Raw genomic sequence first — 12,630 nt, forward strand, 5'->3', positions numbered from 1 at the left:
TTGGCTTTTGTAGAGCATTAGATGGAGAGAAGGGAGGGTGTGGGGGCCAATCTTTATTACATCTGTTTTATTCATGTTGTTGACACGCGTGTGATATCAGTGTATGACTGCTGGACCGTGGCAGACTGCAGTGTCTGAAAAAGGGCAAGCAGCACTGAGCTGACATACCCCCCCCACACACACACACGTACACGTACACATATTTGTGCACCGTGGTTCACCACCCCCCAACCCTAATGCTTTGTGGCCAGTTGGTGTTTCTGTTCTGCACGTGTGTCTGGAACCGTCACCAACTTGCTTTGCTGTTCTTTCTCACCTTCCATTGTTTCATTGTTTCCTCTTCATTGTTTCAGTCTGGCTGTGTTTACCGCTCAGTGTCTCTGTCTTTTTCTTCCTCCACATCTCTCTTATCCGCCTCTTACGTCAAGTTGGCAGTTGTCTCGTGTAGAAACAGGTCATCTGCGAAGCCTCTTGTGACATTGAGAAGCCAAATTGCTGTGCGTGTGTGTGTGCGCGCACACATGTCACACACTGTCATCATTCCCCAGCCCAACAGAGGCCACACGGAATTTATGTTCCCTGCTACTAGAGCCATTCTGACCCCAGGGACTTTCTTATCATAAACTCTAACCTCAACCTGACATCAAACGCCAACCCTTGAGATAACATTGTAGTCACGATAAAAGCTCAAGAGAACTGACTGCGGATGGTGTCAATGAGTCACTGTATATTTTTAGGAAAATTGCTCTATTCAATTGTACATCCCATTTTCATGTATTTGTGACATGTAGTTGTAAAGATAAAGCAAATAAATGTACAATTTAGGGTAATTTGATTACCATGGCATCAAAGGTTCATTCTGAACCAAAAAACAACAACAAGAAATCAAGAATTAAGTAAAACCAATTCTATTCAATTCAACTTTATTTGTATAGTGCAATTTACAACAATGTCATCTCAATGCGCTCATCAAAATATAAAATTCATAATAAGAAAGAAAAACCCAACAAGATCCACATGAACAAGCATTTAGCGACGATTCAATGCATCCGTTTACGGGACTCTACATCCCACAATGCAATGTGTGAAAATATCAACAAATGGAGTGTTAACGGAGGAGACGAAAGCACATTTTCAAGCAGCAATTTTAACCCTTTTCTTATTTTGGGAGTAAATAAATTATGTTTGATTCATTGATCTATGCTATGAGGTCTACACTATTATATTATCTGATAGAGAAATACAGGGGGTAGCAGCTTTAAATAAGGGGAAAAAATACCATTACAGGAGAAAAATGGGAAATAAATGGAACTAGTCAGAGATTTAATGAGTTACATATTCTCCAGTGTGCTCAACTTAAAAAAAAAAAAAAACATATTGTTGCGGTCTTCCTCTTTTGAAGCCCAAAAACAAACACTACTCTATAGTCTATACCAGCAGTCAAAATAACTCCGACTTATCGAGCGTTTACTGTATGTATACCTTTTGTGCCATAACCTGCTTCTCACTGCCACATCAGCTAATGGTGTATTGATCTCACCATACACGGCCCATATGTTTATCCCCCAGGCCCGCTGCACCATTTTCCCTGTTTAAATAGGACATTAAACATAACCACTCTTTTCAAAAGGCTCTTGTGATTTATGACTCGGGGCTGCGGTGATGCTCAAAATGTCAGTACACCATTATACTTCATCATCAGTGACCTATTGTTGTTTTAAAAGCAAAGCAGTAATGGATAATGTTTTTATAATTGTTCTCAGGAAGATGCTTGTTGTTCTTTAGAAGGGGAGTTTTTCTCTTGCTTTTTCCAACATTTCAGTGAAAATCGGAATGGAAGTCAAGGATTTGAATTCACAATGATTAGATTACATTCCATTCCATTATTTTCCATTTTTTCACATTGTTAATCTGTGTTGAATCTGCCAGCCTGTAAATCTATAGTTTTGGCTCATAGTAGTGTGCTGGAGTTGGAAAAGGAATCAGTCGGCTTTCGAAAACAGAAGAAGAAATATTTAGGTTTTTCCTAATTGAAATAGAAACTCCTCTTTGGATTTTCAGATGTTTACCTCTTTCAAACTCATTTCACCTCCCTAATCTTTTGGTCTAATTAAAACTACCAGATTGGCTCATTTTTCTGAGCACTCATAGGACCAATCTGTGTAGCAGCAGCAGCAGCAGCCGCTCCATCAGCTCACTGCCAGGCTTTCAGCGCTGATGTACGGCGCCGTCACCGCCGCTCTGTCGTAGCTACTGTAAGCTGAGAGCGCTAGCCCCACAAGTAATTTACAGCAGTAAACAATGTTTGGCTCGAGCAACCCACCAGCCCCCACCCACCCCTCTTCCACACACACACACACACACACACACACACACACACACACAATTCTCCCCCTCTGTCACTGTGGCACTTTCAGTCTTTTTTTTTATTTTATATGCCTCCTCTCCCTTTTCTTTTTTTAATGAGACGACTGTTATTAGGGCTATAAATCAGAGCAATGGGTGTGATGTATAATTCACCGTGTGTACTCACCCACCCCAGTGGCCCTGAGGAAGCCCACAGTGTATCACTGTCAACTCGTAGCTGCACAGTGTGGTGGCGCACGGTGCATTTACACAGGCTCAGGATCACCATTGTACAAAAATAACAAAGAATTCACACGCATTGAGTGTGTGTGTGCACAGCCCTCACGCTACATGTACTCATACACGCTCCATTACACCCACACAAAGCAGCAGCCCATTGCACAGATCGATATCAAAGACCTGCCCCGGATGAGTCTTGCTGTGACAGGCTCTCTATGATATGAAAGATTTAATCGATCCACGCCCTACTAGGCTCCCATCCTCAAAAGGCCATCATTCCATTACCATTGATCTGCAGTGTGTGGAAATACACTGGTGTGTGTGTGTGTGTGTGTGTGTGCAGGAAGGGTATTAAGGAAGCACAGCGAGTAGAGGTCTCATAAAAATTGAACCAGCCAAAAAATGATTTCTATAAATGAGTATTTAAATAATAGCAGAGCTGTGCAGGGTTATTGGTTTTTGGAAGAGTGATGGGAAATTAAAGGAGCTTAACCCATTGTTGGAACTGCTGACCAGGTGTTTTAATTACAGATTAATAAAGGTAGAAATGAAACCAACCCACAGCCTCAACTATTGATATTCCAAGTGGCCGCACGCGTTCATTGCAGCACATTATTTTTCTGTGGCAGACTACAGCCGCAGGGCTGCGTTTCACAGCCTCTAAAAAGCACTCTGTGGGAAAGGATTGATCACTGTCTGAAGGGAAACATCATCTAATATTCATTTGCGATTGCACAGTGGTTACGGGCTTCATTTGCCCTTCGACTGTCGCGCTGCAAAGGGTAAACCCTTAAAAAAAGAAAGAGTTTTCTTACTCCTACTTACTCCTGCTCTTTTGTGTGTCACATATTTCTCTTTTTTTCATGCCAGGTTGCTAAAAAGAGTTATGTTTGCTGTCAGTGTTGAATGTATTTGTAAATATTGTGTTTTTGATATTTGTCCGTAGCCCATTGGTGCTCTGAACCCCAAGAGGGCAGCGTTCTTCTCCGAGCGCTATGAGACCTGGGAAGATGATCAGGTCCCCAAGTTTCACTACGGCACCCACTACTCCACCTCTAGCTTCACCCAGATGTGGCTGCTGCGTGTTGTAAGTTTGATACTTGTCAATGTGTGTCTACGTTTGGTTAACATCTGTCTTTGTAGCAATGGTAGATTTTTATTTGGTTTGTATTATTTGGAAAATAAAGCAAGTATTCTTTTTGATAAATACATACCCCAGTTAGTATCACATTTATATTTCTATATAATATATTTGGTTTGATTTTAGCCTGTTTACCTAAATTAAATAATGAATATTAAAGAAAATTGCAAGCTCATGCTCATTTGGGATTTGTTCATTTGCTATTAAATGTAAATAATTCTATTAAACATGTTGCTTACATCAGTGTTGGTTGCAAATAATGAGTCTGATTTAGTAAATTTCAATAATGATAATAAAAAAAAAAACACAGTTTGTTTTAATATAGTCTTCCTAATTTTTTAACTACTGTTTCACTCCATTTAAATTAACATTGATTGTCTTTCGTCACCATTTTGAGATGTTATACCAAATTCATATTGAATGCAAAATTGCAACATATTTATTTTTGCATTTTTCTCCAAAAAAAAATTAAAAAAAAAGACTGGTGCATTATAAGGTTATGATAAATTACATCAGATTGGCTCATTTAATAACATGTCTGACACACCATTATCTTCTCTCTTTTGGTTATGCAAAATGAGTTCTTATTCATTATAGTCTTTCTTTAACAGCTTTTTGCTCACGTTCTTTGTTTTTACTGACATTTTGAATTCAATCCTAGTTTAATATGTTTTCTCAACATTCATTTTTTGTTTAGTATTTGTTGGTCATAAATTGTTGTTGAAGAATATTAGTCATTAACACAACCATTATTAACATGAATTGGAACACAGTCATTTATCAAGGTTCAGCATATTGAAATGACTCTTTGAGCGTCTGCTTTTGTTTCTCTGTGGTTTCATATATTTTGTACCCGCACGCTTGCTTTTAGCGCCTTTTGCTGAATGGATACCATCAATCTTTTCATACAGCACTCGGGGGACAGTGAGGTTACTAAGTTTCTCCAATGTGCTGTTTTCTGCTGTTATTGTCCCAGTAGCTCACTGTCTCGCTGACTCCCAGTGGGGTTACTACATTGATCCCTGCACGTCATTAGCCAGCTTAGTCGAAAGCCACTTTAATGGGAATATTCACACATACTGTAATCCTCTCGGAATGACTAAACTCACCATCAAAGAATTATATTTAATACTATCTGTTTAATGAGTGTTTAGAGAATATTAGATAGTTCATTTTCTGATTTATCTTTATTATTATTATTATTATTATTATTATTATTATTATTATTATTATTATTATTATTATGTTTTAAACCCCACACAGTTCTTTATTGGTGTATGACATCAGTGCAGCATAATGTGTTTATGTCATTTGGGGGTTTTTGTATTACAGAGGCAGTTATTGATCCTTCTTTTAACAAGATTATATGTGATTAGAAAAGCATCAGGGGCACAAATATATTGACTTTAGTAGATCGCTGGGAATATTGCTGCCTCACAGGCTCGTTTTTGGATTCCAGTTTGTTAATATAATAATGATAATGATAATAATAATGTATTTAGATAGTGCTTTTACAGGTGCTCAAATACACTTTACAAAGGTGACACATAAAAGACATGAAAGAACAAACATATTAATAGACATGAATAAGAGAAGGACGTGAAAAAATAAATAACGTAAACGTTAGACCGTTCGTTTTCTAGCCAGTGTCAGATCTGTTAACAAAACATTCTATTGTAACCTAAACACGATACCCCATTGACCTCTTTGTTATTACTGCTGAAAAAACAACTTCAACTGGGTATTATTAGGCATTATCTGAGGCTTCATAGTTCAGATTTGTTGCTCATTAATTGTTTTTTTTTTAATCATTGTCACTACAGGAACCCTTCACCACATTCTTCCTTAATTTCCAAGGAGGGAAATTTGACCACGCTGACCGTACCTTCTCCTCAGTGTCCAGAGCCTGGAGGAACTGTCAGAGAGACACGTCTGATGTTAAGGTACTGTCCATGTTGTATATGAGTGCAATTCTGAAATAAAAACAATGTTTGAAGTGATAACAAAGAGAAAAAAGGTTGAAAAAGAGTAATGTTCAGTCACTACTGATCATTGTCTCTGAGCAGTGAAGGCTTCCTGCTCTTCTGATCAAAGCGTTAACCTAATCCTCATCTGTCCCAGCTGTCTGTCTCCGGTTCAGCCAGCTATAACGTAGACTTGAATCCCTGCCCAATGGGCCCCCAAACTCTGCTGAACAGTTGCATCTGCCCCTGCTCCATCACAGGTCATTCTCATACTGAGGGCCTTCGAACCCTCTAGTGCAAACTTTAACTGCTCTCTTAAAACATTTACAACTATACTCAGACATTCGCTGTCAAAGCCCACTTTCGCTTGCTCTCCTGGCATTTGGTCACTGGGTGGGGAAACGGCAGTAGTGATGGGGGGGGGGGGGGGTTTGATGCTTGATTGCGTTTCACCCCTAGCCCCCCTCCTATTGCTTCGATAAAACATATGGATTGTGTTACCTCGTAGCTGGCCAGTGCTTGATTGCGAAAGCTCAACAACAGCCCTCGTTTGCTCTCAGTCTAGACCTGTCAGTGTGGATCAAACTGTGAGAGATCACCGTTAAATCAAAACAAAGACCAAACCTGGACCACATCCCTTCGTTTCCATGTTCGCTGGAAATTCTTTGCATATTTTGAAGTCCACGACTTTATCCACTTGGGTGCACACATTCATGTTGTAAGCAATAGAGGAATTAGGGGGAGATGTATCAATTTAGTATGCTAAGAACACCATTTAGCTTTTGCATTAAGGCCATTGATAGCATTACTGTGTCCCTGCCAGAGGGCAAAAGACCCTGTGTTTTCATACGCCACTGGTAGAGAAGAGGTGATAATAGGTTACAACACCCAGATTCATTGTTACTCTGACTGGGTGACGCTGGAATGACCTCTCATCTCCAATCCCCTGACCCTTAGCCCCAGCCCAAAGGCATCAGAGGGGGCTACACAGGAGGGGAGGGGTTTGAGGTAGCAACATTGGAAGTGTAGCAGGAGAGCCTAGAGGCCAAAGCCCCTTCCAGTGACCCATGACAGGACAGGATTGGGGATCAGAGGGGCTGGCCTCTGACCAGGCTGGAGCAAAGGGGCCACTGCGTATAATGGTCAATGCGAGGCAGGCTTGAGTACAGAGAAGTGAAGCCCCCGAGGTTTGTTGGGGTGCGTGCGTGCGTGCATGCATAACTGTCCGTGTGTGTGTGTGTGTGTGTGTGTGTGTGTGTGTGTGTGTGTGTGTGTGTGTGTGTGTGTGTGTGTGTGTGTGTGTGTGTGTGTGTGTGTGTGTGTGTGTGTGTGTGTGTGTGTGTGTGTGTGTGTGTGTGTGTGTTTTGCTTACTCCTGCTCAAATTCACAACAGGATCCAGCCAGTGAACCTTGGGAGCACCAGGCCTCGTTAAAAGACTGACCTTTAGGAGGAGGTCAGGTTTTGTGAAGTGAGGAGATTTTAGAAGTGAGGAAGTGCCATGTTATTACAAACCTGGGTGTTTGCTTGCTCTTTTGATTGGGTGTTTTCACCCCTTCAATTAGAGGTGGATTTATTATGCAGATAAACTGATACATGCCTTGGTATTTGTCTTAGTTTTAAATAGCCCTAAGGTGGATTAACTCTAACGCGTACGCTAAGTAGGTTTGCAATGTGCTCTTAATATTCTTTCTTTAAAAACGTTTGCTTCGCTATATAATTATAGTGATTTCTTTATTTATATATTTAATTTTTTTGTTTTATTATTATTATTTATTCTTTTTTTACGCCAAAGAAAACAACCTAAAACAAAGAGGCCTTTTTGTAAATTACTTATGATATGAATTTTCATAATTCTATTTATTTATTGTTATCCCATACCAGAGGTATAATGTTGGTAATATGTTGGGTTTATGTGAACAATTACTAAGATATAAACACAATTGTCCCCGATATTTTGTTGCCACCTGGTTGTTTATTTGCAATGCTAAAATGGCCATTGTGCCAGACATTGATTTTTTTCTGTTATTCCATACAAAGGCATACAGACCTTCAGTGGGCCTATTGACAATATACAGTATTTAGCATGTAACAAAGGTTAGGGGGAGCCTACATTGTCAAAAAGACTGTGTTTACCAACTGTTTTCTGTCCTGTATATTTTAGTAGGTTTCAGTCAAACTCATTGAATATAATGTTCTGTATGTTTAATTTTGTCTTTATTCCAGAAATGAAAAATCCTTGCAGACACCTAAAGGTTTCCTTCAGCATCACAAATAACCAATGGATTAGTTCACTTACCTTTACTCATTTTGTGTGTTTAGGAGCTGATTCCCGAGTTCTTCTATCTGCCCGAAATGTTTGTTAATTCTAACAACTACAACCTGGGAGTGATGGAAGATGGGACTGTAGTCTCTGATGTGGAGCTCCCACCGTGGGCTAAAACACCTGAGGAGTTTGTGCGCATCAATCGACAGGTATGAAATTAAAAGCACACCATATAAATAAATGACACACCTAATTTTGCATGATATTTGCATGACGCTCTCTGCTGTCAATTAAGTTGCAAACTATAAAATGTAGTTTCTGTAGTGCCGCTGCAAAGATGGGGAAATACATTTATAGTTCAAGATTTTTTTTCATAACAGTTCACCCAACAGTTGGCTGATAACGTTAATTCAAAGAGACTGTGTTATTTCCTGACCATCTCACAGTTCTTCCTGTTACCGAAATCCTGCTCTCCTCCAACATGCCCTCACTCTCAAATTTCTTTGTTGCCAAAGTGACCCAACATTGCCTCACGTTCTAACCCTATCCACTTCACCATCTCTCTCCCTCTCTGTCAGTCCTCACCCACATCTGGTGCACGTCTGTCTGCGTGCATTCATGTAAATCCAAGTGTGTTTCTCTGCAGAGAAATTATGCGCAACCCTCATCCTCTGCCTTTTCTGCGCACTTCACCTAAAAGAGAAATAGTCTGTACACACACACACACACGCAATAGTAATTAATGTTTTTTGTGGGGACTCAATCAAGATTATTACTTGAGTTGATTAAAAGAAACAGAACAATCAGACATGTTTTTAACAATTCAGTACTTTAGTGACAAAGTGCTCTCTGTAATGCATACTGTGTATACATTTGATGGCTTTCCATTGCTGGTTCTGGGAGTCTTCCTTGGCCTCCACATGTAGTCCATCTTTGCAAGCACGGTACATAAGGTGCGTCACAGGCCTTTTCACAACTTGCACTTTGACCCGATCCCAGGATCATTTTTAGGTAGAAACTCTACCTTGCATAAAAGAAAGGGGTGAACCAAATGCTTCAGCCTTCATATGAGGATTAAAAAATTAAGACCTACCACTACAAGGGTGTCCCACAGGCTGGGGGCTTAGAGCTGCCACTGCCTTGTTGGGTCTTTCCACAGTAATATCGGCCCATAGTTGTTGACCATAATTGGAAGCGCAAAAAAACCCCCAAAATACCAGCCAGAGCTTTTCTTCAGCCCAGATATTATATCTAAAATGGGATAGTCTGACCACTAAGAGGGTGTGTCACTGGTTGGGACTGACTAAATCTGATGACTTGACTCTAGGGTCATACCATCACTTATTCTGGCTTCATCTGCCACCTGCAATATGTGTTATTTTAGGAAAAAAGATTAAGATTCACATAGGATGATAACACTTGGAAGGATGATGCAATCATACCATTTGGAAGAATGATGATCTCATCCAAGTTCCAGTCATGTAACCCACCAAGTCTTCACTGCTGCAAGGCCAACAGGACTCTCTGATCTTTGCCAGTTGGAGAGTTTTCTCTGGCACTCTTGGTGGACTCGGATGTCATGACCAAAAAAGTTTGCCAAAAGTTTCTTCATTGTTCTGGTCAGATTTATCATGGTTTATTGGGAACCAAGGGACATTTTTCTCCACAGATGTTGGCAATGTCTCTCGTGAAGTCTGAATCCCGGAAATGTGTTAATGCTGCCAGCCTTGCAAAAGTAAAAGGGTTCTTTTTCAGGACCCCACATGCTGGTCTTTTGCTTGACCATGAGCTCTTGAGAGTTGACCATCATGGGAGTCATAAGCATTGGTGCTGGTCGGCCTCGCTTGGTCCAAGTAACAGCCTGTGAAAAGTGCCTTCAGAGTTTCCATTTCAACTCACTACATGCCCACTTTATGCCCTGATATGGACCAGATGTGTCCTTGAATGAATAGACAGATAGTGTCATACCTGGAACTTTGCCCTCTGCGTCTTTCAAATAGTATGAATTTCATCCAAGCCATTTTAGTTAGGCAGCACCAGGCCTTTGTGGATGGAGTGTCAGCCAGTTCCCTACTGCTCTGGTCCTTCATTTAAAAGGCTGAAGGACTGGGATGTTCCACACAGCTTCAGCATTGCCCCTAAGGGCTGCAGACCACACCAACCCCTTTTGCAGCATGAACTGGCTGCAAATCTGTGGCTTTTTTACCAGCTCTCCATCATCCAGGATCAGGTCCTTGGCTTTGGGATACTTGCTGGCATTGACTTCTACATTGTCCAGTATAGTGGCCAGTGATGTATTCAGAAATAATCAGGTATCCCTGTTCTTGCCACAGGAAGATCTTAATGCTTTAACAGTCTAATTATAGATCTTGGGATCAAGTTGTTATTTAAGTTCAAAACCTCCTTAGACCTCTAATGAAGACTATACAGTCAGTCCTGTAAATAAATAATTAACAGTAAATAACAGTCAATGTTATGTTAAATCGCATTGCTACATGTTTTATTCATACCACTGAATTTTGTAAATATGAGGTCCAAAGCTCTAATTGGTGCTGATGAGACTGGGTGTGCTGTATGACCTGTGCAGACTGGTGAGGGGCTTTGCTAACCAGCCTTCTGATATGGCCAGGCCCCCATCATTAATCAAACACTTCCCTTTCTTTGCCTGTCAATGTGGTCTTAACCAGCACTGGCTGAATAGTCCGCCATTAGGTGCTACAATCAAGCAGAAGCAGCAAAAATCATATTTAATTCTTTAAATAAATATAGCACAGCTTGGCTCAGGGCAATTAAAAATCTATTTATAGTTCAGGGACTTTCAGAAACATGAAGTGAAAAGAAACAGTGCTTCTCGTTTGAACCAATCAAATGTGACAGTAAGTAATCACTAATGAAATAAGTGTTTTCACCCTTTCAAAAAACAATGTCCTCTGCCTACTGCTTATCTTAATTTTATTCTTGGATGTTGGTTTGTCTGTCTCTGGCAATAATATCACACCAAACAGGCCCCTTTGTGAGAGAGAAAGAGAGAGCGTGTGAGGGTAGCATAGTGAAGCCCCCTTTTTTCCCTTAATTATGTGATGACTTGGACCAATACTGCTGGTCCAAAGTATGAAAAAAGGAACTAGTTTGTTCTGCCAAAAGCTAGTGAGAGTTGCACTGCACTGTAAAGGACTGGTTCAAAAAGTGCAAGAGAAGACTTGCATTGGGGTCTAAAGAATGTAATTCATTTAAATAATTAAATGTCTAGGTTTAACAATCATAAAAATGAATCACTTTTCTTTTATGTGTGACATTATATTGTTTTGGGCCTGTGCCATTTCTCAAAAGGTGCTAAAAAAAGTTGTCGTGGAGAGAGGTAAACACAGATGCACACAAACACTGCACACACTCCAAATTAGTGACCTGCATATGACTTTTCTGGATGTATGATTTTTGAAAAATCTTTCTGCCACTTTTTTGTCTTTTCAAGCTCTGTATAAATACATTGACTAAATTTAACAAAAATTCTTATTATTATTTCCATCTTTTTAATTGGTCTTCGAGGTAAATTTTCTTTCAATAAACACTCCTTAGAAAAAAAAAAAACATTCTTCTTTTGGAAGTTACCCATTGCATACACTATATATAAAATAAAAAGCCAAAACAGAAGCATTGTAAAAGCTTTTTTAAACTAAGAATCAAGGCATTAAAGGGCTTTCTGTTCCCAATCAGCACATATTACTGCTCCATGTGGGGCACTCTCGTTTACCGTGGCTCCCACAATCTCAATTCATTCGTCCCTTTGTGCCCAATTTAGAGCTACAGAGGCAATTTGGACTTATCCAAACACTCCCTACTTACAGTACTGGTAGATCCCTACTATCATTGCCACATTCAGGTTTTTGTTTTTGTTTTTCACTGTGCAAATTGAGATTTTAATGTAGTATACAGTCAAGCCCAAAATGCAGGTGAACAGAAATGTAACACACTTGAAAGGATAGGGACTTAAATTACCAAAACAGGGGTCACCAACACGGTGCCCACGGACCCCAGGTAGCCCGCATGGACCATGTGAGGGTCCCTCAGGAGTTCTAGTCACCAATGAGCTCCATTTAAAATCTGATTTACTTTCCAGGATTCAAACTCACAAAGATAAATACATATGAGAGATGTAGTTAGAATTTTGTAAAGTTAAATACTGCTGCATGGGACAACATTTTAGTATTAGATTTATTATCTTTAAATGTTTATTTTCACAGCAACATGGTGCCAAATGTTTTTAAGTGTTGCACATTTGGTGTATGGTCACTGGTATGTTATATATACATATTTTGTTTTAGAATAGACCTTTATTAATACCCAGAGAGGAAATTCACATGATTACTATGATTAGTTAAAAGTAGTTTGTTAGTAGCTAGTAAAATAGGAATGTGGTAAAATGTAGAAAAATAAATGATTACATGAATTAGAAAAAAATGTTCATGTGTTCATGTTGAAACTTAAAAATTCCTACCTTTTTAAGTTACTGCTCGCCTTCCTTATTATATTAGCCTCTAATTAATGTGAAACCACAAAAAAGGAAGTGTTTATGAAGCTCTTCTCTAACTGGTAGCCCTTCGGAATATACAGTACCTATGAAGTAGCTCACAGTTTCAGAAAGGTTGGTGACACCTGTTTTAAAACCTTTGTAAGA

At 39.6% G+C, this 12,630-nt stretch overlaps 1 protein-coding gene across 8 annotated transcripts in view; it reads left to right on the forward strand.

The window, feature by feature from the left end:
* The window catches only part of lrba (LPS-responsive vesicle trafficking, beach and anchor containing), a 222,265-nt gene that overhangs the window by 161,576 nt on the left and 48,059 nt on the right, over nucleotides 1-12,630 (forward strand). For all 8 annotated transcript variants that reach the window (XM_028469572.1, XM_028445918.1, XM_028446752.1 and 5 more), the window contains 3 exons: nucleotides 3,533-3,673; nucleotides 5,551-5,670; nucleotides 8,012-8,164. In XM_028469572.1, the coding sequence (XP_028325373.1) occupies nucleotides 3,533-3,673; nucleotides 5,551-5,670; nucleotides 8,012-8,164 (414 nt within the window). The remainder of the gene's footprint in view (nucleotides 1-3,532; nucleotides 3,674-5,550; nucleotides 5,671-8,011; nucleotides 8,165-12,630) is intronic.

The sequence above is a fragment of the Gouania willdenowi genome, chromosome 1, assembly GCF_900634775.1.
Source record: "Gouania willdenowi chromosome 1, fGouWil2.1, whole genome shotgun sequence".
NCBI lineage: Eukaryota > Metazoa > Chordata > Actinopteri > Blenniiformes > Gobiesocidae > Gouania > Gouania willdenowi.